The sequence below is a fragment of the Nipponia nippon genome, unplaced genomic scaffold (assembly GCF_047370975.1).
Source record: "Nipponia nippon isolate SJK-2023a ecotype South Korea unplaced genomic scaffold, ASM4737097v1 scaffold_9, whole genome shotgun sequence".
Lineage (NCBI taxonomy): Eukaryota > Metazoa > Chordata > Aves > Pelecaniformes > Threskiornithidae > Nipponia > Nipponia nippon.
This window is the reverse complement of record NW_028262413.1, coordinates 8,549,048-8,575,722: the sequence shown is the minus strand read 5'-3', so window position 1 is coordinate 8,575,722 and position 26,675 is coordinate 8,549,048. Positions and strand designations below refer to the sequence as shown.

The 26,675-nt window shown below is 42.9% G+C and overlaps 1 protein-coding gene across 25 annotated transcripts in view; it reads left to right on the top strand.

Moving 5' to 3' along the window:
- Positions 1 to 26,675, top strand: part of MAGI1 (membrane associated guanylate kinase, WW and PDZ domain containing 1) — a 359,795-nt gene that overhangs the window by 75,107 nt on the left and 258,013 nt on the right. The window contains exon 1 of one of the 25 annotated variants that reach the window (XM_087743423.1): positions 16,447 to 16,488. The exons of the other annotated variants lie outside the window; for them this stretch is intronic. Within the exon in view, the coding sequence (XP_087599549.1) occupies positions 16,449 to 16,488 (40 nt within the window). The 5' untranslated portion in view covers positions 16,447 to 16,448. Of the gene's footprint in view, positions 1 to 16,446; positions 16,489 to 26,675 lie in introns of those variants that run through there. 25 annotated transcript variants of the gene reach the window in all.

Here is a 26,675-nt window from a genome sequence, read left to right as displayed (position 1 = left end):
AGAATCATTTGTTCGCTGCTTGCTGTTGAAATGCAGACCTGTTATGAATTACCCTTGCAAAGACAGTTCTCCATTGTAAGCCAGTGTTGCATGAGGAAATCTGTTTTTCCTTACTGTACAGCAATGTTATGGGTTTACCCAGTTGTGGACCTTCATCTGAAATAGCTTTTTGTGTAGCTACCTGTGTGGGCATCCATAAAATATAAATCCGGGTGGGTTTTCCCCTTGGCTTGCTGAGCAGTAACCCTCCTGTCCCATCAGAAGGAGGAGTAACCCGGCTGGCCGCAGGGACGGATCTCCTACGGCACGGCTCTCCTCCCCTTCCCATGTTCTGCTGTGGGGAAGAGCGTGTATTTGCCTCTGAGAAGGGATAATTTCACCGGGCACATGTAGGCTGTGGTCCTGATAAAGCCAGAAGGATGAGTTTGAATGTACTACTGTGGTGATTAGATTACAGGCAACAGCAAAATAAGAAATTACTTTTTTTTTTTTTGGTTGCTTAATCTAGAGGGATCTTTTTCAGAGCTCAGGAAAGCCCCTGTTCCATGTCAGGATTATGCCGAGCCTGAAATGTTTGGGCCAAAAGGGGAAAGGGCAGGATAACGGCTGGTTACGGAGTGGCTGCTGAGCCCTGCTGAGGGTGTTCGCCTGCAGGGCCGGACACCTGGGCTCCAGCTCCCGATTTCAGCTCGGCTCTGCAGAGATGGATCCTTTCCCCTCGTGTGCCAGAGGAGCGAGCACGCCTCTCTCTGTCCTGCTGTTTACCAGAAATTCTTCCCTTAAAATAAGGATCTTTCCTCCTCAAAAGCAGCATACTCCCCTGAGCAGTCCTGGTTTGGGTGAATCATTGTGTTCGTAGAAAAAAATGTGTTGCAGCTCGCTTGAATTCCCCACTGTCTTCGCTCCTGGGGTTTGCCGCACGTAGTGCGTGGGAAAGCGATGCTGTGAATTTCCATTGCCGCCTTTGAAGCCTGGCCCAGACAAAAGATGTAAGAAATTGGAAGGTGGTGTGTCGATCTAGAGTATCCTCGAGCTACAGCTGACATTACCTGGGCATGGATGTGCCACTTGTGTGTGCTGTTACTGCTCAAGTGCAAATAAATATAATATTTATCACTGTGTGCTGTCAGTGTGTTAGAAATTAAGCCCAAAGCCTGCTAGACCAGTAAGTGTTTTACCAATCATTATAGCATTTGTCAACATTATGGGCTGCTGTCTGTGCCAGTAATAAATGCATGGTGTTCCTGTTAGAGTAAATGGTTTTTCCAAGGAGAGGTGTATTTAATAAAGAATGAACAGCACAAGCTGTAAAAGTGGCAAGATCCGTTATTTTTACAAACTGGTTGTAAATGGCGCAGAGCACGGTGGCACAGGCTTGTGGAAGGTTGCCTCGTCGTCTGACCCTGAGGGTGTCCTGGAGCGAGCTGGGGTGGGCATCTCCACTCTTTGGCAGATGTCTTGGCAGATGCATTTAAATAAAGAAAAAGAAGACAAGCAACTAGTTTCTAAATAAAACGTGTTAACTAATTTTCCACAGAGGCACGTGGAGTGTAGAGCAGGACGGGTGGCAGCCTGCGAGGCAGGGAAGGGGAGCGGGACCTGGAGTCAGGAGTCAGCCTGGTTTGCATTAGTGACACCTGGGAGAAGCATCGTCTCCGGGTGAGCTGCTGAGCCAGGAATTTCGCCTCCCATTTGCTCTGGGGCAGGGGTGCGAGGGCTGGGCCAAGGGGACCAGCGTTCAGTAATGGTTTTGGAAAGGAGGAGGGAGCTGCAAAGGCTGTTCTTCTCTCCCTCGGGCTGGAAATGCACGGCTTGACTCTCGGTTTCTGCTTCCTTTATTTCAAAAGGGCAGTTTTGATATGTGCTCAGCTTGCCAGATGGTGGTGTGCAAAAAAAAAAAAAAGGCCTGAAAGCATGGGGGAGGGAGGGAGAAGCATGTCCCTGCCAGGGACTTGGGGAAACCTGACTTCCCTAAATTGCTGTCAGCTGTTGGAGAACCGCAGGGCATAGTCTGGATTATGAAAATTGGGATTGTGGTATTTGTTAAAAATACGTATCTCCATCCCACTTCAGGTGGTGAGGCTTTGATATATGGGTTTTGTACTAGCTTTTTTTTTTTTTTTTTTTTTTTTTTTTTAGCCCTGTGCATGAGCTCTCACATGAGAACTGACCATCCGTTAGTTCCAGGGCTGTTGTGCAGTCTGTGCATGTGTATGAGAGGGTTTGTCTTCCCTTGTGCAAATATCCCTCCTTCCCCCAGAGGAGGAAAGCAGGTTTTGCCATCTACATTGATTTTGTGTGGGTGTGTGGGGTTTTTTTTGTTTGTTTTTTCCTCTCCTAATAATATGTGATGGGTAAAGATGACATAGAAGCAATCTCATTTCAATATTGCCTCAGTTTCTCCTTATGTCGAAAGCTTGGCCCTTTAGGAGTCAGTCACTGTACTTTGCTTTTTAAAGTGTGGCAGGGATTGAACAGGTTGAGTTCAGCGGTGCCCCTCTCAGACACCCCCACGCAGGTGCAGAGCTTCCACGTGTGCCCTGCACCCACGGGTGCCCGGCCCTCCTGCAGGAACACCGGGTCGGTGGGAAACCCTCAGCGCAGGAAAGGATGAGGAACTTCAAATACCCGAATCTGTGTTTTTAGGAAAAAGCCTGCGATGGTGGAAGCGAGGCAGGTTATGTAGGAGGGTTTCATCCTGAGCAGCACTTGCTCGTTGTTGCTTTGCTTCCCTGGGCTTAGGTCTGCAGTTGGGGCCACCTTTTGCTCTCTCCTCTGAGAGCCCCATGAGCACCCAGCAGGCAGGGGCACCCGCTGCATGTGCTTGGGTGCTTGGAGATCACGTACCCTGTTTCATGCATAACAGGCACAGGGCCCCCTAATTACACTAATGGGGGAAAAAAAATGAGACCTATACATGGGACACTGTAGTAATAGAAAACGGCAGAGAGCTACTATGCCATGAGAAATCTGGGTGTGCTCCCGATCTCTGCAGCGAATAACAGGCAAGTGCACGTGCAGTATCTTTGGAGTGAAGCTGTTGCTGAACACCACCAAGGTGGGACATCCAGGGCTGCTGCAGCGCGCTAACGTCCCACCAGTGCTGAAGCCATTTTTAAAAAAGTTGCAATATCAAACTACCAGGAGAGAGAAGATATGAAGAGCCAGGACCATTTCTTAGAAAGACTGTGATTAAGGATTCAAGTGAAGTAACAAAGCTGTTGGATTTAAAATTAGCCTAATGTAGGTTTTTTTTTTTTCCTGAAGAAAAGTTGATGCATTATCTCCCTAACAAATGGCTCATGCTACAGAAGTGAAGCATGACACCTCCAAATCAGACTGTTCAACTTTATAAATGACAGTGTCACCTATCACTGTGTCAGCAAGATAAAGGGATGATTTTTCAAATGGTCCAAAAGCATTTATTTTTCATTGTGTTTTCCCTATAGTGAATATTCCACTTGTACCCAAAGCATTACTGAAATAGTAGACTTTCTCTGTAGCCACTGCCTGGAAGTAAATACTATATAATTGTATTATGTATCAATTATGTATGCTGTTGTATACAGTGTGTATATATCTAGTATATCCATCTATATATGGTGTATATGTGTTTAAAATACATTAGACGTAGTAAATAACCAGATAGTAAGATTATACTTATGTAGGCACTAGAAATCGCAGTTACTTAGTTTATATACCATGCCTGTTATCTGCTAGCCAAACTCAACCCGAGTAACCTTGAGACCTTAATGCAAAGGTGGTCAGAGGCGCGATTACACCCTCTGTGTCAGAAATGGCTCTCTTCCTTCTCTTCGTAGCTCATCCCTCCTAGAGTGAGACACTTAAAGTCTTAAGGCTTAATAACACAATTCTGGATAGCATCTGTCTTTTGCAAATGTAGTTCTAAAAATATTTACTATTCCCTTTAGGAAAGAACTTTCAAGTCAAGGTTCAGAAGATACTTTGTTACTGCTCTATGCATATGTTTAACTAAGCAAGATTTTATAAATTAATGTGGTTTATTGACTTTAGGTCAGGGGGACTGTTAGATCATCAAGCCTGACCTGTGCAACCCAAGCCCTTGGATCCCACCCAGCAGTTCCTGGCGGTCAGACTTCAGCATTGACCCCCTGGGTCTGAGCAATGCACTGGAAATGTGTCTGTCCTCCTCACCCAGCTGAGCTTCACAGCCTTTTTTTTTTTTTTTTCTCCTAAGAGGTTTTTTCTTTTCTTTTTTTTTTTCTTTCTTTTTTTTTTTTTCTTTGAGATCTGGCTGCAAAGCTTTGTGGTTTCTGAATCTGCTCCAGGAAATCCTAGGAGTACTTAGTTAGGCAAAGCATTGCATCGCTGCTCTCATATAAAATACCAGTGGGGCGAGGAGGGGGGACACGGCCTGGACTGCTGCGTTACACGGTTCAGCCTCTCTGGGTGACCTTGTAGGGCTTGCGCGCAGGGAGTGGAAGAACAGGTTTCACTATTAAAAAAGCAATGTCAGACAGCAGAATTTCCATTCAAAATTAGATTACACATCCGAGTTCATCAGCTCAGCACACTGATGCACCCTTTATGTAAAGTGGTAATCGTGATACCCTCTGTCGTAAATTTGATCTTCAGCTTTGCAGTGAATCTCATGAAGTGGCAGGCACAAGGCTTCCTCATCATCAGCTTAGGGAAGGGAGGGAAAGGCAGTCCAAAGCAGTATTTATTTCTCAGCAGTGATGAGGTCAGGTTTCTAAAGCATCAGTGTTGAGTGTGGTGATGCCTTCTAAATGCAGAGTTAAAAGGGTGATGCAACTTCCAAGTGTTATGCCAAAAAACGCAGAAAAGTGTCAAAAGAGATGACTGTGTGTGATGGCTAAAGAGAAGAAAGTTGATATTTTTTTTTTTTTTTTTTCCTCATAGCTTCTGGCTGAGGAGCTGGTGCAGGAAGAGTTGTAGCGTGGTAGGACTGACTTTTGAGCAGCTTCTGGCAAGCCAAAAGTGAACTAGCTTCAGTCACATTAAAGCGGGGGAAGAGATTATCCATATCCTTTATATAGAAGTGCTCCAAATTTATGAAGGAAAGCACTGATTTTTTTTTCCTGGGGCCAATTGTGCTGCCTTAAGTACATTTTCAGTCCCTTTTAATTAAAGGGTGTCTGTCAGCCTTTCTCAAGTGTTGTGTTATCATAAGCAGCGCAGTAATAGGTACCTGGAGAGAAGACCAAATGCATTTCAGTGCTAAACAAGATTTGCAATCTGCAATAGGTTAGCTGAAACATTTTAATACCACCCAGGCTGTTGCTGCAGTGACAGTACACTCCAGCAATTGTAGAGGCTTTGCACATCTTGTTTTCACTATGTCCTTTTCCCTGTCTACCCTCATCCCGTTTCACATACTAAGTTTGGAGCTAGTATAAAGGTCAGCTTCAAAATCTCAGGATTTTAATAATTTTTGACCATGCTCACCGTGTGGAAAGATAAAAAAGATCTGCTTGCAGTAAACTGCTTGGCTGATCATCTTTTGCTATGTGCAAATAAAAATAAATTAACTTTTTGTAGTTTAACAGTTTGAACTTCTTTTTAAATGCACCACTTTGAACCAAACGTTAATTACTGTGGCATTGCTTAGGAGAAAGCATTTCACGTTTTTAAAGTGTGTGCATGTGGTTTTGTACATGCCTGGCTGCCTGCCTGGTGTTGCAAATTGCAACAGTACAGCTTCGTTGTGTTAAAAAAAAAAAAATAATAAAAAAGTCTTAGAGGTCTTGTCACTGAGCTCTTTGTTTGCATAGGGAAACATCTGTCTGAGATTTAATGTGCTGTTCGCAACACTGCTATTAGAGAGCTGTAAATCCTTCCCATTGCTTTTTACTGGGATTTGATAATTATTTTTTCCCCCCTTCCTAATCAAAGTGCTGCAGTCAAGTGTTGTAATTAGTGTGTATTAATTTATTGATTGTCAGCGATGTAATAATATGTAGTAATGACACGACGAGATTTTATTTGTTCTATAATAAAATCTTTGAATGTTGTTGCTTTAAATAACATTAAAACAGAGCTTTCATATGCTGGTTTTTATTACCAATTTGGTATGATTGACTAATTGGACTTGTTTTCATTGACACCATTTTTCCCTGCAAACACAAGCTGTTTAAAGATTTAATTCTCATTTTAACTTTTTCGGTAGAAGGTTCCTAACCAGTTGGAGTAGGGGAGGGGGAACGTTCTCAGCCAGAGTTGTATGCACTCGCTGTGTGACATACTGAAAATAAATTGCATTCTTTGCTACTTACTCCATCGGTTTGGACAAAATGAAGTGTGTATTTTTTCCTTCCAAATTGCTAGCATGCTTTTTAAAACATGAAGCTGTCATCTTGCTTTGTTTCCCCACCGCCACCTCCAGGTTCATAATTTTCATGGTCTGCCGTTCAATTTAAACTCCTGGGCAAAGTATTAGATAAAAACAGTACTTTATATTAGTAACTACTACCTGGACACACACATGCAGGTGTTTGTTTTTAAAGGATGGATTGGCGTGTTGGGTGTTACCTCATTTAGCATTCTTGTCTGGTCTATGCCAACTCGCTTCAATAAAGCGTTGTGAGATTTCCCTTACCGTGGGGCTCCTGGAAGGCCGGGAGGGAGTTTGTGTGAGGGGTGGGCCCAGGGGCACCAAACCTTTTATGGACAGTTAGAGTTTGTCTTCGGAAAGTTAACAGGGAAAGGAACAACTGTCCATTCCGGCAGTGAGAGGTGTTTGGGTGCCTGCTGTTTGTGTCTCTGCAGGCGTTTTGGCCCTTCTTGTCTTGGCTCCCTGTGGCTTTCTTGGAAGAATAAACAGGCTTCTTGTCTGTGGGCAACACTGAGGATGCCAAAAGTCCCTTGCTATTTCTTGTGGCAGTTGCTTGGGAAATTTTTGAGCAGTAGCCAAGGCAGCAAAACCCTTCCCATGTGAGAAGGGGTCCAAGGGCCACTGGCGCCGTGATGTGAAGAGATGCCGACAGACCTCTGCTGCAGTGCACGTTCCATGTGCCCAGCTGGGACTTACAGGTCCGTGTTGGGGATTGCAAGATGCCGTGCTTCTACAAGGCTTGTAGGGTAAAACACCTTGGCAGACTTTAACCTGAGATGAGGAGGCAGTGGGAGAGAAAGAAAGGCCAGGAGGCACCTTTAATTCCCTGGACTGAGCCCTGCTTCTTGTTGGCCTCCTGCATGTCCCTAACTGTCCCCAGTGTTTGCAGCCGAAGGTGAGGTGAGCTTGCATGGGCAACAGCTCTGGCTGCAAAGAAAGAGTTGGTCGCCAAGTCTGGGGGCCTGCGGGGAAGAAGGGGAGAAGATAAAAGGAGTGTTTTCTGCTGTGACCTGAGTATTTGCCTAGTGTAAAATCTTCACAGCGTAAAGCTAAGTGTTTTGGCTCTATCTGCGAGGTGTTCTTGGAATGTGTTAGTGTCTCTCCCTGGGGGCACCTGTGCCCAAACGTCGCTCTCTTGGAGAGTGCTACCAGTCTTTAAACAGAGCGCTTGCTATGGGCTGCTGTGTAATAAAGTGGACTGGGAGATAGAAGTGAATTTTCCTTCTGAATAAGCACATCCTCCCTGCTTTCAGGAGCACACTTAAGGCTACTATAAAATGCATAAACCTGTTAAACGTCACCTCTGTGGATGGATACGGTGGTTGTTTTTTTTTTTCCAGATTGTGTGCTGGGCCCCTCTGAGCTCTCGTTCAATAAATCAGTGTGTAATGAGTTGTGTTGCTGTCAGGGGTATCATCTTGCTGTTTGGCAGCGGCTGCGGGTTAACGAATGGTCCCAGTGTGGTAAAGACCATTTAAAGAGAGCAGACGGTAGGCTCTCATGGAAATTTTACCAGCAACATCCATCAGCAATTTAATCTTTTCTCTCTTACCCCCTTATTATTTGTTTTGGTGTTGTGTTTGTTTTGTGTTTTCAGGAAACAGATTACTCTGATTTCTAGGGAAAAATAAAACCCACCAAAGTTTGGTCAGAAAGCTTTCGCAAATAGTTGGAAACTCTGAAACGTGTTGGTCAGCTGTCTGGGCTGTCTCTAACTGCTCTGTCTCCTCGCTAGGAAATTTTCAGTGGTTACTCTGTTCTTTAAAATAATGAAACTTTTGCCAGGCTTATTTGCTTATATGGTAGGTAGCAAAATGTCGTCTTTTTACAGCTGGGATAGTATGGCTGCTCTTTGCTCAGACGGTGAGGAGTGATTTACCTTTAGATGCGAGCCACATAACTGACTCGCATGCATGCAGAGTTGTGCTGGGGAAGTGTTCATGTCCAAAACATGTGCAGTGGGGTTGAGGGAATTCAAGTTACGGAGTCAGGGTTTCCTATGTTTTTGCATGTTTTGCTTCCATACAGACTCTAGTTTCTCTACAGCAGCAACAATAGCGATGGCTATTTGGTGTAAGAAATGAAGTGAAATGAGTTTTTAAGTTTGAGTGGTATTAACGAAAGACATAGATAAGGAAGGGGACCTTAAATGAACTGTAACATCACACATTTGGAAATAAGATAAGGGGTAGAATTTATCAGAGTCTACCTTCCTCTGAAATTAAGCAAAGCAATCCAACATAAAAGCAATTATTTCTGTACCCAGGAGTTTGACTATCTCATTTTTCAGTTTCCCAGGATCTTCCAAGTAATCATGGCTAATGACATATCTGCAAACCAAGGGCTGTACGTTTCTGCAAAGCTCAGGTGAATCCAAACTGATAATTAGAGGAATGCTTCCTCCCTTCAGAGAGACTTTTTTTTTCTGTCTTCAGGAAATGAAAAGGAAATGATTTCACTTTTGTGTACAGGATTTCAAATGTCAACTTTGTGATGTAATGGGAAAGCTTTCTGCTGGGATTCGGTGTTTCTGGCTCAAGGCTCTTGTGTGAAAAATGGTGCTTTTCCCTATTAGACCCCTCTTGGCCATGACTCTGAAATTCATCTGTGACTTTGTATGGGACCTGTCTTAATCATACAGAGATAGTGTGTGCTACAGGGCATGGAATTAAGCTTTTAGTCATGCTGTGCCATGTCTTATTTACAAACTGCAATGTGAAACATGAAGTTAAGTTAGAACAGACACAAGCTATATACTGGGAATCAAAACATGGGCTGAACTAGTGCCTGGGAGTTCAGCGTCTGTGTTTATGAATGGGCAGATTCAGTACATGTATTTCAGATGTCATTGTTGTCTTAACAGGTGCCACAAACATAGCAACATCTGGGTGACACCAATATGTCTGTGTGTGAAACAGCAGTGTGCGTATTCAGGGTAAAGCTTGCCCGTGAATTGAGCTTAGTCTGGTGACCTGTTAGTAGATGCAGTTTTATTACCAGATTTGTCTTCTGAGGATTAAGTGGCATTTGGAGCATGTCAATTTAGTCAACTGACACTTTTGTTAATGATGTGCTTTAGTGAAGCAGTGTGCTCTGAACGGGGGACAGAAATGACAGTTAATTATGTGTAGAAAACACGGGGGGATTGGCTATTTGAAATATACGTAAACAAACAAACAAAAAAAATCCCAACTCTTTTCTGTGCAAGTAACATCTGTAAATTCAGGGCTGCTGCAATAAGCAAGAGATTATTAAAGCAACTAGGAGCTTGGAAGGGATTTGTTTTGTGTTTGCAATTGGCTCGTGTCTTGACTCCCTACGCTAGGGAGCGGAGCATGGAGCCAGCTGGACAAGAGGAAAAACCAAGCTCTGGGCTGGGACGACGTGCTTTGAAACTTTAGACCAAAGGATGTGAAGATTTATTCAGCAAGAGGGTGTGCAGGATGGGAAAGCCCTGAGACGCCGCTCAGAGCTGTGCCGCAGGAGGCATTGCACTATAGAGCTCTCCCTTCGGGGAGATGTATGCTTACAGCCCTGCCTTTGCGCAGTGGCCCATCGAGGGGAATCCCTCTTCTTGGAGACCTGTTAGGGTGCTGCGGCCACCGAGTCTCGTAGAAGTGCTTGGAGCTCCAGTTGAGTTTCTGAAAGTCAGAAAGACTCCATTCATATTCTGCTAGCTGACAATCAACCGTATTGCCCGTATATAATTTAATTGCTAGCATATGGGCCATTTGTCTGACCACAAAAGCTTTTATTCACGTGCTTTAAATTTTTAAAGGCTTGTCATCAGCAGAAATATCACACAGCGTGAAGCTTTTTCTTCTTTTGCAGCCACTTAGCTATGTGGCACAGTGATAGAGTGACAAAAGTGTGCTACCACGGATCTAGCTGTGAGCTTGAGTGTTTGGGGTGGGGAATACATCCTGATGGCCACCCCGGGGTGAGTGGTCAGTAAGTGGCTATTAGACCCATTTGGCTGGGGGGAGAGAAGGAGCTGGGCATAAGGAAGCTGTAGTCCTTTGCATGTCTTTGTTGGAGACCCTGGTGTTCTGTGACCGTGGTTAGGGTCATGCAGTGCACTCAAGTATTCAGATCGCTTATTAAGAATGGCATGTGGCATTGTTACAGGTAGCAAATAATTATGTCTGTAAGACAAAATGTCATTTTGTCATCTCTTACCAGCTTCATTTGTGTATAGCAGAAGTGCCACCATGGCGCGGTACATTCTGATCCAATCTATTCATAGTATTCTCCTGTTGTTTGTGTGGATCTTCTGGAGGAAAGGCTTCTGAATATTTTGTAAGACTATGGAAATGTGACTGTGAAAACACTTGAAAGCACTTATGACTTCTCTTCAAATGATTAGATTTCAAATTAACAATGTCCTTAACAGCAAAAACATGTACTGCCTTGAATTATGAAGAAGGCTAAATGTATCACACCATCAGCATTAGATAACGAAATGGAAACTGTAGTGCTTCTATACAAAGCATTTGAAGTTCATAATTTTGTCAATCAATAACATCATGTTTTCAAATCTTTTGTTTGTTTAAAAGCTGTCTGGACTGCAGAATAAATGTTATCTGCTTGAGCTACTAAGCTGTTGCCCTTGGTGAAGGATAAAGATAGATCTTGTTGGTGCTTCATTAGCTGCTATGTCAAAGCTTCCTCTTTCGCATGTCTGAGATGCGGGACTGGAAGAGACCTTATGGTCATTAGTTCAGATCCCTACAAGCCAGGAAGGGTTATGGCATATATAATGCTGTCAAAGAATTTAATGAAATAATTTTCCTTTTCTTCCCTCAAACACTCCAAACCTCACCGCCTTGGTGGTTAAAAGCCTTTTAAAAGGCTTTTTAAAAGAAACCTTAATCTATGTAGGTCCCTGTGCCAGCACCAGCCCGTAGGTACGGCAGTATCCAAAAGCACTGTGAGCTGGTCTGTCTCCCTCTCGCTTGAGTGTTCACTGAGAGTGGCATTGTAGTGAGGGCTCAGGAAAATGCCAGAAATGATGTCATGCTTTACGTCTTTTCCTTTTATTAAGATGGCTTTCCATCATACATCTTTTTAACTACCCCCAGCCCCATCCTTCACCTCCCTGTGTTGGGGACGATCCCTGTGGGACCCAGGGAGTGTTTGCCTCGCCTGCTGGCAGTAGTCTCGAGGCAGGTTTGTACACATGCATTTCTTGTGGATATGTGCTAGTCAGGCCGCAGCTCTGATTTGTCTTGGCATGGCATTACCTATTTAGCAGTATACAAAAATAGCGTGTATCCTCCTGTTTTCTAAGAGGCTGTCACTTTTTAATTGCTATAGAGGCAGCGCTTTGAAGAATTTCTGTAATATTTCTTTTTCTTAGAAGATGAAACTGTTCCCTCTTGAAATCTCATTAGTGGAGGCAGGAGAGGAGAGGCTAGTTCGTAAGATCAAAAAAACTTCACCATTTCCTTGGGATAACAACTCAGCCACCAGCTTTTAGTTGTTTCGGTGACCAGTTTCTGAGAGATTATTGCGTAATTAATCATGTTATTGAAGAAGGACAGAAAACAGAAGTGAAAGTTAGTTATTTGACTTCTTTGCATCATCCATCAAAATCCATCAAGGCCCTTTAGGTGCCTATCAGCTCTTTTGCAGGTTATGAGTCTAAGTGTCTCCCTAGCAAGTCTGCTGGTTCCAGATGGATTGTGCTCCTGTAGGTTGGTGCCTGAGACAGGGAATTGGTCCCTATGTTAAATGTCACGGTAAAGTATTATAATGCATCTTCTGAAGGGATATCAGGAATTCTGCAAGTCTCTTGTTACCAGAGAGGATCAACTTCACTTCAGCCTGTCTGAGCAGCTATTTTTCCAATGTGCCTATTAAAAATCTTTTAAAATAGACATTCTCTCAGCCCTGGCACATCATTTATTGCCATGCTTATTGGTGATGAGAGGCAATAGCCAGAATCTGGAACTTGGGAAATCTGGGCTTGTTATATTTACAGTTTCTTTCTGTGTGCTTCTCTCTTAATAATTTTGGGTTTCATTTTGTTGTGATTTTGGGGGCTAATTAACGTGGTAAAGATTATTCCTGTGAGTACGCTCAGTTTTTGTAAGTTTTATCTGCTGATATATGTGCGCAGACTGCCTGAAAGATGGTATCATTTAATTAAAGAAAGAACAAACAAGAGGATTAATGTAATCTATGGGATGGGGACAGGAGACTGGAAAGGGTCAGGCGAGAGCTAGCACAGGGCCCGCTTGAATGCCTGGTGAAAAACACACATGGTTCACTGCGTGCTAAAATTGGTAAACAGAAATTCTTTAATACTTCTGGCAAATAACGAATAGCAAAGTCTTGGTGTCAAATATAAGCATTCTCATTTACATTTAAATAGTTTAGGTTTCCCTGCATGTGTCATGCATAGCATAAAATAATTCTCTATTATTGCAAATATTACTTTTAATGAAAGTAAATACCATCGTCACCAGTGTTAATCTGCTGCACTCAGGAGTCTGTTTCCAAATACTGATTTCTGGTAAATGACCTTTATCAGTGTTATAAGATTTTATTTGGAAAATGTTTTGTGTTGGAGCCTGGAATTTTCACTGGGGGTCCAGTTACATTTGTTAATAGCCATCACCATTGATTTGCTCAGAGTCTTACACACCTGTGAAGGATGGGGCATTCTCTCCCTCAAAAATCTGGGGTCTGTGATGACTTGGGGACCAGCTGGGACTCGGTGGCAAACACCACGGTGAAAGGAGGTTGGCATATCTCAAAGCTACAGGATGGCGACTTTAGGAACGTCAACATTGTGCGATTCTTGAAACCCCAGTGTGGGTTTCGGTGTGGTGCAGGTAGTTAAGAAACCATTCTGGCCTGCAGAGCTGGATGCTGGTCATCATTTCTCAGCTTGGATTCAAAGCTGGGGACTGAACTTAATCTTCCAAGAGGTTTTCTGTTTATAAAATCATTGCAGCTTACCAGATCTGACTTGGAAATAGCTTGCTCATTTACATAATTAAGCTATAAATAGCAGAGTAAATGAACCTGCTTTTTAACTATGAAGTTATTTCTTATGTAAGTTCAGGAGGCTTATTGCCCAGTATGTGGGTGATTTTCTGAAACCCTTTTCTTTCCCAAAATGATGGTTGTTCACCCCAGGGCTCCGCAGATTCAGGTGCTATTTGGGAGTAGTGTAAATGATCACTTTGAGTTACGGGAGTCAGTGAGTGACCCTAACAGTTAGGAAAACCTCATCCATTTTTGTATTCTTCCATATTTACTGGGAGGCTGGAAGGTAGAGACAGTTAGGACAAATAGAGATGGTTTTCTGTTGGCATTTTCACTCCCTCTGAAATAAAAATAAAATGCGAGTTTGCCAGTTGCCCATAGCTCAGCAAGTTTGTATTGGAGACAATTGTGTCTGTAGAGGTTTCTAGTTGTAATTCCTATGACCCTAGGCCAATTTTATTGATAATCCAGATAATAGCTTCTGCCATTGAAGCTTGCACTTAGTTTATTGCAGAGGAAGTCCTGCTGACTGGTTCTCTAGATGGTTTTTCCTATTTGACTACTCTTTGACTTTGAGCCAGGATCCTGGCATGGATACTGGAGTAACATGCCTTGTACCGGCTGCCGAGTACCACACTGCAGCAAGCCAAGAGCTGCTGATAGAGGGGTTGGGTTACCAGTCAAAAAAGTTTGTTCGCTGCCTCTCAGGAGTGCTTATCCAAAAAGAGATAAGAAACTCTTGCTTAGTTTTCAGATGAAAATCAGCCATGCACAACACGAAACAGCTTAAAGTGCCTTGAAACTCAGAGTCTCTCGTGATGCCAGAGTAGCAGATGGCCTGTTGTCCCCACAGATGAAAATTATGTTAATTAATATATTACAAAACTGACTCCAGTTGAACATTTGTTTTTTATGAGCATGTGATTATCAGCTTTTCTGGAAGATGAGTTTTGGGAATATTTGGACTGATTTATTTCTGTGACAGTTGAGGCAGGCTCTGAAATAGCTTTCTGGAGATTTAATATGATGTTTGTTTTTGGTACTGTAATTATAAATGGTTCTAAGTCATCCAGTTGGCGGGGACACAGTTAAAGAAGTTGGGGTAAATTAATTTAAAGAGTCTGTAAATATATTGCGTGATTGCCGTAACCTTTTGCAGAGAGTGCACTCTAATCTGCTGCACACGTGAGCACCTCAGAGATGGCTACACCATGGCCCTGTCCCAAGGAGCAGCTATTTTCAATATTTATAGCAGCTAATTAATGGAGTTCTGGATTGAGTGAAGATCTGAATTATTTCTTGTTAATGAGCGAGACCTGGTATGCACCTTTTTCCCCCTAAAGGAAACATGTCGAAATTCAGGATGTTTTCAGGAGGCTCTTTGCCCACCATGTAGATCTCCTGGCTGATACTAAATAACAAACTTTGAGATGGGTGTTTCCTTGGGCAAGTTTCACAAGGCAGGGACATCTGACGTTTTTGCTATTGAAAAATTAACTTCTGCAAGGCCCAGCACAATCAATATTTCATTTCTGCTCTTCCAATTTACTAAAAGTCTTTTGAAAAGTCTTACATGCTGCCACTTGGAGGCTTTTGTATGCAACCTACAAAGCTTTTCTTTTCTTGCCTGTAGGAGCGTGTTGGCTTACGCTGAAGGGTGGTTTTGACAATAGCCGGCACAGATGCTTCAGAAGGTGTAAATCCTCTCCAGTCGGCAGACGCAGATAATCTGTCCCCTACTGTTAGCCACATCCTGATCTCTAATAGATAAAGACTGGTTTAATCCCCAAAGCATGAGCTTTAATATCCTTTACAAAAGCCTCTTCCTAATTCACAAGGCCCTTGCATGGTTTTTCCCCCCCCCATGAAGTCACTGCTGGGTGGCTGAGAGCTGTTCGGGGCTGTCTGAAAAGCAAAGAGGTGTTTGCTGGAAGATGATGAATGCTGGTCACGAAACTGCCCCTGTGCTGCTACCAGCATCCTCTCTGCAATTTGCAGAAGCTGCTGATTTTTATTTACTACGTATAGATTTAAAAAAAAAAATAAATATTTTGTATTATTTTTTTTGTTCCCCCCCCTTGACTTGCTAACTTTCATTTCCTTATGAAAAGAGTTGGTTTCTAGTGACATGGCCCTTGCTCAGGCCGTCTTTAGTCCTGTGTGGTCTGATACAGCCCTATTCTTTCACCTCCCTTCTGCAGGAGGTTTTTCTTGTGAAATGGAGAGCACTGCGGCACCAACGTGTTAGCCAGGAGAATGCACCAAGCATTGCTTTCTTTTGGGACCAAAGCAATCCTGTCTGGCTGGGAGCTCTTTCCCATCTTGAAACGCCTGGCTTTGCCTCACCGCAAGATGATTCTGGCTGGTGTTGCCAGAAAGCCCTGAAAGCTCTCAGCTGGGCAGGGAAGCCTGGCTGCTTTCCCCGCAGTGATGCATTTCACACCAAAATGCACATGCTGCCCGGCGAAGAGGGCTTTGCTGTGGCGTCTCTGCCGTGCGCTGGGGGAGGAGGCAGCTGCGGTAGGATTCAGCAGGCTCTGCTGCGGTGCAGGTCCCAGGGCGGCGAGTGAAACGCAGCCAGCCGTCGGTGCTGGCCTGAGGGGCAGTTTTGCTGACAAGGTGCCGCCATGCTGCTTTTAGTTCAGAAAAGCATCTTGGCTGACTTCTGTGCAGAGAGCTCAGTGCCCTTTCTAGCTCTCATTGGCCTCCTATAAAAGTCTGAACAAATCTGATTTTATTTTCCCACCTGTGAAATCACATGTGATGCTTTTCCACCCCACTGTTCGTTCCCTGGGAGGCGCTCAGGTGGCGATGACTTGGAGCATCTCCATGTGCCTAACTCCGTGTGAGCACAAGGTTGACCCTTCCCTGCCTTCCTGAACATTTGCAAAGTGTTTGAGATCCTGATTGGAAATTACAGCAAAATATGTTTTTATTTATCCTAGTCATTGTAAGGGAGAGATCTACGCGTGAATGTAAAAGCGCAAGTTTTACAGAGCTGCAAAATACCCTGCAAGCGCTTGGTTTAGAAGAACCCAGAAGGAGTAATGAGCTTGCGTTGAAGGTTAAGGGGTTTTGATTTTTTTTTTTTGTTTTGTTTTCTTTTTAGGAAAACATGTTTGTTTTGAGTAAATTGCAAAGGACTCTGAACGCTGGTGAGAGCTACTTTTAATTGCTTTGTTAACAAGTGTTATTTTTCTTCACAATCTCACAGTTAACTGACTCCCGGTGGTTTCCCGGTGTAAATTCTGCTGTTGGTACAATTTGATTGTGCCTCTGCCTTTTGTGCTGAGGAGAGAAGGGAAATTCATTCCCAGTGCCCTCGGCTTGCTAGAAATCTATTCCTGCCAGGGTCTGTGAATCCAAGCGGTGATCTGGGATTACTTAAGGGCTGAGCATTTTTGTCTTGTCCTGAATGCTATTTTATTACCCACCCTTCAGTCTTTATTTTTTCTAGAACTTAAATTACAGCTCATATTAGTGATGAGCAGGATTATGCAGGTGCAAGAGACTCAGTCATAAGCCTTGTGTTTCAGTGGCTTGTTACATTCGGAGAGGGAGGGGGAAGAAAAAAATTCTCTGCCGCTTTGAGCTGAAAATGTGAATGCCTGAGCTAAACCAGCGATTCATTATATTTGAAGGAAAGTTTGGACAGGGATTTATTTGCCTAATTTGAAATTGTCTTTGAATTAGTCTGTGACAGTCTTTATATGAAAACTCTAGAGTTTTATTTTGCTGTCAGTGCCTAATCTGCGCATAATGGCAGTTTGAGTTAGTGAAGAGGTAGCAAATGTGTGTAGTTTGCACAGCTTCCAGTACCATAAATAGATTTATTTCATACTCAGGCACGCATTTGCTTTTAAGCCTTGACTCAGAGCAGCGCATAAGCATGTGCGTAAGCAGTCTCACTGATTTCTGCAGGCTGTGCAGCGCATGGCTCTGCCAGGGCTCCTGGTAGTGATAAGAAGGACAGTAAAATCCCAACAGATGATGATGGATCTGCATGCAGTTGTGCCAGCGTGGACACACACCTGACTACGCACAGGCTGCTGGGGTCTTGCTGCATTCCAGCACCAGTGTGCGCAGCTGCAGGGCCAGGGCCAGGCTCTGCACCGTGCGTTCTGCCAGCTTGAGCTCACAACCTTTCTGGAATGCTGGATCTTTTTTTAAATGCTACCTCTTTTTTTTAAAAAAAAGTGTAGAGGTGTGGGAAAATAGTGACATTAAATACTCGTGCCTGTGTTAGCTGTTGGCAAGTGCTGTCTGAACTGGCAAGCCCTGCACGTGTCACTCTCTGCAGATGTGTAGTGGGTTGTTGGAGCATGTCCGTCATCAGTGCTTCTCGGGTGGGATGAATTGCAGATGGACACGCTGGTGGGGAAACCACACGCGAGCTCGGGCACGCACCAGCCTGCAAACATGGGGTCACAAGCATCCACGGTTTGCACACGTGGGGTGTCTTCAGACGCATTGAGAAAGAGCAGATATCCCTGGAGAGAGGAAAACAAATCTTATGGTCTGAAGGCAGATGGAGAGTGCATGAGAGAAGAAGAAATGATGGCCAGAGGACTTTAGAAATCAGCTAGAAAAGATTTCAGAGAACATGCCTTCAAGCACTGAGAGCAGCTTCCAATGCCAAGAGGCTGCTCAAGACAAGTAAAAAGACAAACCACGGGTAAGGGTTTGGAGCAATATTGAAGTCAGTCAACCAAAGATTTGCAGCTGCAACCAACTATTAGTAACAGATGGGTTGATACCAGAACTGGAGGTCAAAACCTCCAGTGCTGATATTGCACCACGTTTGTCTTGTCTTACTTAGCAAGCCTTGCATGGTAGTTTGGGGGAGTTTCAAATAAAATATCTAGCATGCTCCTCGGTTTCACCCCGTGGGCAGTGACAGCCCATGTTGCCCACTTGAAGGAGGGCAGAGGGATTCCTGATGACCCTGATGAGACCATGCACAACGACACGATCGTCACAGCAGTGTTACACGATCTTACTCCTTTATGTCGATCCCAGCCATTTTCTTTTAGTAGTCCCTATAAATGCTGGTAGTCATAGTCTGTCTCGCCTTAGGGTAAGGTTTAATTTATCTTTGCCTGTTTCTTGGTTGCTGTTGGTGTCCTTTTCCCCATGATTTTTCACCTCTTCATTTGACAAAAGGTTCTCAGGTCTGTGTTTTCATTGCTCTGCCCTCTTGTGTAAGTGGTGGAAAAGATGTGCTGTGGATGTGTACAGACGCACCCTCTTCTCCCCCATACCTTTGTTGCTAGCAGGGTACTTAAAAGCAGAAAAATAAGTGATCTCATCCTGTTGCAGAGAAGATCTGTAGCCAGAATTGCCTTTATCTTGTTGTTTTTTTTTTTTTTTTTTTTCTGTAGGTGGTGTTCTTCCCTTCACTGTTTTTTCTCAAATACGTCTTGACATAGAACATGTCCATACAAGGATCCTTGGGAAAGTTGAATTAAATTAACTAAAGGTGTGAATTTAAAAAGGATTATTTAAACCTCATTAAACCTCTGTGTTTGCACACTTTTGAAAATTAAAGTTGCTTTAATTTGATTTCAGTTCACTTCACTTCCTAAGTGGAGTAATCTCAATTTAATTAAGGCAAATTAATTGAGTAAATGTCCAAAGAGAGATTTAATGCCAGGTAGAAAAGGAGCATTCAAGGAAAATGAGTGAAAGGGAAGCCGAGCTTTTTCAAAACTAATAAAAACAAAAACTCTTTCCAGTCTGAGATGTTGCAAGAATTAGACATGATCCATGGCAAACACTGTAATTGTTACCCTGTAAAGGATACTATCATCAAGTGAAAACCATTTCTTTTGGCTCATATGAGCAAACTCTCATCACTCCTTCAATTCTGGGCACCACTCCAATATTGTGAAAGGGCGAAGTTAGGTGTATTGAATGTCTTCTCATTTTACTTTATTCATTCTTTTAGGAACTAGAGTAGATCTATGCCAAATAATAACCTGTTTGTTTTTGGTTTACCTCCCTGCCTCTTCCATCTGTTTCTTACACAATATTTTTCTGGTGTTTTTTCTTGAGGAGAGCAGAGATTGGGAGGAAGAGGGATGCAAACACATCCCTTCTTTCAGGTGAAGGTACTTATCTCCACCTGTGTATGAGGTGCTCAGCCAAATCTCACTTCTATCTTGTGTCCAAAGAAATTCGTGTCAGGTCCTTATCAGTCAGTTCTGCAGAAGGTTCAACAGCAGCAAGAGTGAGAAGAGTGAAGAGGTGTCATTCATGACAGCAGAAGGGTGAAACGCAGAGGTAGGAGCTTGTGTGATGTTGGTGGTTCTCGGCATGATCTTGAGTCTGATTGCTGTCTTTCTCTGATGATAAAACAATTAATGAAGAAGCCTCTCTACTGCGGAGACAGGAATTAAGCAGCATTAAACATCAGGATGTTTCATAAAAGCTAGGAAAAAGGTGTGATTTACAGTACTAAGACCTTTAACCTCTTTGGAGGGGGTGAAATACAGGTGTGTTAGCTTTGTTCATGCTTGTACTCTCATTGTCAGGTTAGTAACTCCAAGCGTATGGATGTGGAGTTCTGTAAGTATTCTCTAGTTTCCTTGTTCTGCATCTGTGTTGGAACAAATATTTAGCAAACTGGAGCTCATCCTGGGATAAGCCATGCTGGCAGTTTATTTATTCTTTATCCTCTTATGTTATATTTTTAACGGTGGAAACAGGCTTATGTGGGCTTCCGCTCAGGGCTTCTCCTCCTTTGCTCCCTAGCATGCATTTGGGAAGGGGAAATGGGTAATTTTTTTGGTGTGAGGATTTTAGGTTCTTCCCTATCTCCTTTCTTATGGACCTCCATGCACAGGGCTTTCCTGAGGAGAGCAGAAGTCATGCCTTCTTCCAACACTTCCTTCACCCCCAAGATGTTTAGGAGCTGATTGCCTGCCTCCACCGGCTTCAGTGACATCTTGTGGTCATTCATAAGCCAAGCTCTGTCTAATGGGACTGTCACAGCAGAGCAGTTTAGAAGTACAGACTGAATGGTCAGAGGTAGAGAATGTAGGTTCTTGCTGTTTCTTTTATGTAGTGTTTAGTCATTAGAAATGTGTAATATCCATGTATTTGTATCTGAAACAGGTTCTTCTTTCTACTTTGTTGCCTGAACAGTTAAACCCAAAATCCAGGTTTTGGGCATCTCTTGGGCATGCTGTGCAAGAAGTACAAATTTGATTTTACGTATCTTTGGGCTGTCAGCTGCGCAAAGAAAGGGGAAAAAGGGACACGGTTAACAAATATATCTATGTAGGAGATGATGTATGCTAAATTCAGGGACTGTTTAAACAGACATTTAACAAGATAGCAAATATAATTAAGAGTTTTAGCTTATTCCCCCAAAATGTTTTTCATAGAAAAGAGTAAGGTGTAGGTAAGCCATTGGTTTCTTTAGCAGCAATAAATTACATGATGTACTTAGAAAGCTTAGAAAAAAATTATGACTAGACATATAGGTATTTAGATTGACCTGTGTTAATAAGGCAAAAGTATATCTTACATAAGCAATTTGTGCTTATAATTTATTCAGGTAACTTATTGCTGTGAAGGGATTGATGATACTGGTCCTTAGACACCATTTAAAACTAAAGTAATAGCTAATGAAGGTTAGTAGAAATGAATAATAAATCCTGTTTATGTTTGATTTGTGTGTCGGTAATACAGGTCGAAGAACTCAACTGCCATTGGAGAGCTGTCAAGGCAACTATTTGGATTTGATGTTGACTTCTAGCAGATGCAAACCCTATTTCTTACTTTGAAGTGGAAGCATCTATATTTTACGATCAGTCAGAGCCAGCAATCTTATATGTCTGAGTCATAGGACTCAGTTTTTATAGGCTAAACAGGCAAACACAAACGTGAATTTCTTCCCGTACATGTTCTTCAGTTGACTGATAGTGAACGTTTTTCAAAAGGAGATGCTCTTTGGCAGCCAGTCTCTGATCATGGGCTTTTCTGGCTTCTTTAGTAGTCAAATGAAACGGCCAAAGCAGTGAAGAAATACCTGCTGTCCTCATCAGCAGTGTTGCTGCCTTTGCTTGCAGTATGTTTTCCTTTCTGAAGGATATTGCACCTTGTGCTGGAGCCTCATAGGAGAGGCAACGTGGTGTTGCACGGGAGTTACATCAAGCGTCAATGAAAAATTCGTAGTATCAATTGGGAATAGTTAAAAGGAAATATCCAAAGGCATCTGTTGCTGCCCAAACCTATTTTATTCTCATTTTAAATACTCCCCCAAGTTGCCCCCTGACTTTTTAAGCTTACTTACAGAAAGCTCAGAGCTGGTGGGGTCCTTGGCACATCATGTAGTCTTTTAGCCTGTCCAAAGGTACTGTGTGCCATTAGTATCTGCTCTCTAGACTTTCACTGCAAAGCAAAACTGTCCTTGTCTCTTCTTGAGTTACTCCCAACTCTGTAATTGGCTCAATTAAATCATTCATTGTGTGGAGGTGAAGGAGGTGATGTTGGGTGGAGCAGCAGCCTGAATTCTGATGTGCTGTGAGAAAGTAAATTTGTTCTTCAAACGAAGAAAGTCTTCAGGAGGACAGACTTACTGTCTTGATAGTTGACTAATGGATTTATCTAATGGGGTTCAGCTTGTATGTAGTCCGTTGTATATGTTTGTCAGATGTCTAGGACATGGCTTTGTTTGTTGAGATAACACTAGAGGTGCATCGAAAGATACTGATTTTAGTCCTCAGGACCTTTTTTTCTTTTTCCTACTACTTCACTGTTACAGCTCCCATTAGAAGCTAATTCTGAGTGAGGTTGGTGTGGTACTAAACTCTCATTTCAGGGCCATTGTTGTAGGGTTTTAATGAATACTTTTTAAAAAAAAAGCTTCAAGCTCTTTCATTAGACCACTGGGCATCATGAAAGTCTTCTCAATGACTCTGAAAAAATCTTTAATAGAATATTAAGATGGTATTTTTCTTATATAATAAAATATCTTCCAGGACTAGCTGCAAACATCATTTTAGTGATCTTCGTGAACTTCATAGGAATTGTGCCTACTGTTGCCTCAAAAACTGTCTCGGGAAGAGAGGACGCTTGTAAAGGGGCTTATCCCCACCATATGTATAGCGAGAAGGAAGAATACGAAATGAAGGTCTGTCTATTCCAGCCCTTGGATATCTATCGGTTTGTTCTCAGCATCTTTTCTTCAAATGGGGTCTCAGTTTTACAGTTTTCATTACTGACTTTTAAAAAGAAAAAAGATGTAGCATTTGTCAGAATCTTCTGTGTTAATATTAACTTATCTTAAAGAGCTTGCTGGTATTAAGGCAAAAACTACTCTGTGATACTTGGCTTATGCCGTTTCTGAGGCTTTTACCTTGTCTCAATTCGTGGCAGACGGACTAAGCCGCTAGGCACAGGGAACGGTCTCCTGCTATGCTTCAGTAGAAGCTCAGTAACTTGGAAAAAACTAGGAGCTTTTTTCCATTTCAATTTGTAAGACAATTGAAGAATGGTAACTATATTTAGCAGCTGCTTTTAAACTGTGTGTAAATTGTTTTCCCTTGTTCTTGTAGGTACTTTTAGCAGGGAGAGGTCGAGGCACTCACAGGAACATAGGACAGCAGAAGCTCATGCTCCTGCAGAATCTAAATAAAAAAGGGAGAGATTTGGGGAAATTAGAAGGAGGAGGTAAAGACGTGGTGATGGAGAGTGAGATGCCCATAGTTGCAGAGCTGATCAATAGCAGACATGTCCCATCTCTCCTGACGGCCTTTTCCTTTGGGCTAGGTTTCCATGCTTTTGTACTCAAGCTGCTGCAAGGTCACTCTTTGTTTCAGGGTGCTATATGCCTTGCAACTGAGCTGGGAGCTGCTAGTGACAGCACCTGCTGCCACCTTTTATGCTTATGAGACTACAAAAGGAAAATAGCTTGTGAATAACTGGCTTACATTTGACCTTGTTCTCTGCAACTGTTCTGGAGTTCGTGGGGGTCTTGATATATGTATATAAGGAAGGGGGTGTACATGCATGTGAAAGATGTCAAGCTTATAAGATCTCCTGCTCCCCCCGCCCCCCATCAGCTAGACCAGCCTGTAGAAAAGGAAGGGCTGGGCTGGTTTATAATATGGCATTACCAAATGGATGTGGTTTTCTTTCCTGTCTGCAGTGTCTTGCCTGTTAATGGAAAGAAGCGGTCAATAGGAAAATGGGCGCTGGCTGGTCTAAGAGTAGTTGCTATGTCTGCTTATTTGGACTTCCGGTCTTGACATTGTTTCTTGTCTTGCCCAGACGGTGCTGACGTTTTCAGCTATTTTCAGACAGAAAGCTGTAATGAGAAGACAGTGAAACCATTCAAAATAGGACTTAGTTTATCCTTTCATTTGCTATTGTGAAGCCTTCTCATTAGGGTGAATTTCTTACCCCCTGCAAATCAGGCACTGAAATGTTGGTGGCTCTGCCTTCTAAGGCTGTTTGCTGTACTTTAAATGCAGATAATGTCTTCACTGTTAAGAACGCAGATCATAATGTTTCAAATACAGTCAGTGCTCAAGAACAAACCCAGCTTGCCCCGTGAACCCTCTCAGAAGCTACTCTCCCTGTTCCCAAGGGATGTAGCCAAGCATCTTTATGTTAGTGAGGCGGAGGCCGGGTTGGAAGACCATGTGAGGATGTCAGGAGCCTGGGTACCTCCCAGCTCCTGGGAAGCTGAGCTGGCAGAACAGAGTGGGAATTGCATTGCTGTTATATGGGGCTGGTTGACCTTCAGCTGAGCTCTGGCTGAAGCTCGGTGATATGTTGCTGCTTTTCCATCCTATGCCAATGCTTTAATGAGAAACACTTAAGGAAACATTAAAGAAATAGTTGCAATATTTGTGTCTGCTCTACGTGGCATAATCTGCATTTTGCAAATTCCATAGTGTAGCAAGACAAAGAGAAAAGTTTTCTCATCCTCACTTTGAACTGTGGTACAGTCTGTGAATGAGCTTCTATCAAAATTAACAGACAAATGTTAATATTTAGAGCAAATAACCTTTCATTTTTTTTCCCTCGACTCTCTACTGCTTCTTCATGTAAACTAATTAACAATAAACCCTTAGACAAGCACAGCGCCAAAGTAACAGTTGTCTTTACATATATTATTGCAAATAAAAAGCTTTTCCTTGTGGTCTTTTGAATCTAAATCCTTATATAATAGGGTCTTCCTACCACAAGCATTTTCAGAGGTTTCATTGGTTCTCAGTGTACCAGCGTTTATCACTTTCTGCGCTCTCTGCTGAAAACTTAGAGGCTGTTAACATTGTGAATTGCATTGCAGTGCTGTCTACACTAATTAGGATTTTTCCAGGCTTGGTTTATGCCTCAGAGATGTGCTGCAGAAAAAAACCAGCTAGATAAAGAAAGCTATTACAGCACTAATGAATCTGTGCAGCTCGACTGAAAGGTAGTGTAAGCTGATGGCAACAGGCTGTGGGGCAGGGAAGAGGTTTGGGTCTGACAGTCCACGAAGAGGCTAACCTCACGCAAGTGAGACGTAGCCTCTCTGCCTCATTTCTTTGATTGTAAAACCAAATTAGGACAACCCTGTTAGTAAGTAAGGGTGCTGCAAAAAGTGCTTTGTACTCCCTTTCATGAAATCCTTTGCTGACTTCCTCCAAGAGGTAGGATAGAAGTGTCGCTGTGGAAATTGCAAGCTTTTTCCCTTAAAATGTAGTGGTAGTTGGGGAAGAAGTAAGGACTGCTCATTCTACCTCTTCTCTGAATGACTGCTCATAAAGTTGCCTCTTTCTGTGCTGCAAGCGCACAGTCCTTGTCCTGCTCTCTTGTTCTCCAAAGTTTGATTGAAGTGCATGGGAAACCCATGAGCAAAGGAAATGCTGGTTAGGAGCCCCTGGCCAGCCTGAAGATGGGGACAAGGTGCAGCGGGTTGCGATTCAATGCTCTTCCTTGCAGAGATGCGATCTGAGCGTGCAGCGAGCAGGCTGCGGTCAGCCCTCCTGCGTGTGGCAGTTATGGGGAAAGGAGAGGATGGAAAGCCTTGGAGACTTCTCTGCCCTGGCACAGTGTCAGACCCAGTGCCAAAGCTTGCAGTTGTTTTGGTTAAGAGCAGTCCAGTTGACTTGACCCTCTGTTTTATGCTTACTGGTTTCCCCTTTGTTTAAGGGAAGATGACGGTACCAAGTTTGTTATTTGTTAAAGCGTTTTATCTCCAGGACTGCTGTAATTCTTAGTGCCTCTAAGATGCACATAGGTGAGGCAGCGATGAATGTAATTCCCTCTGGCATGAAGTACTGGTCAGAGATCTGCTGCTGTAATGGGGTCATTTGCAAGAAACTGGATCAAATAGTACAAAGGGAGAGGTGGTTTTTTTCTGATACCCCCCCCCCCCCTTTTTTTTAAGCCTAAGGCTGTCAGTCAACCAAAAATAGTGTTCAGCTGTAGCCAGCATTTCTCTCTCTCAGATTATTGATGGGGAGGTTCAAGTGGAAGATGCGTTCCCTGTAGCAGCCTGTCACTTTGCAGTGCCAGAAGCCAGACTTGAGACTACTCTGGCAGTGGAGGATTTATCCTGCTTACCTCCAAGCTAAGCTCACCAGAGGACAAGCAAATCTTAAGTCTGCCACAGTTCTTTGTGCTACCAATGACTTTGCATGGTCAAAGAAATACTATCTTATCTCTTTTATGTAGTATTGGCATAACATACTGAGGTTTGTTGTATGTTTAAGTTTACACATAGCAGCTCTGAGCAGATAGCTACCATAATAAGACTGTCAAGAGCATTAACCCTTGGAATGGGTAGCTAATTTGGCTCTAAATCAAGAGATGAAAATGCACAGGACTGTCAAAGGGAGAGGGAAAGCTTAATCAGAAGCTGTTTGGATAAAAACGTTGTGCTTTTGGCAGAAGTCCTGCCGAGCACGCTGCATCCAGGACACACAGCTTTGTTGTAGTCTTTTATTTCTTTTTTTCTCCAATTGACATTAAACACAATAATTAAAGCAACAGAGATTAACATGTCAAGCCAAGCTTTTCATTTGTCCTCCTTTATTTTTTTTTTCTTTCTTTTTGTGTGAGCTACTCAATTTTCCCTTAATTCAGCAGATCATGTCTTTTAAGGAAGGTTGATTCAACAGCATGTTAGCAGTAGAGGGAGGAAAAAAGTCTTGCTCTCTGTCTGGAATGTCTTCATATAAATACTTTATTGTACATTAATGAAAGAAAGTTATCTTTGTAAGCAGCCTTTCTTCGGGCAATAAGCTTGACATAGCAGGCGTTTTGAGGCATTAAGAATAGAGATATATTTCCAAATGGCCATCCAGACTGTTCAAAATTATTTTGATTTTTATAATTAGTT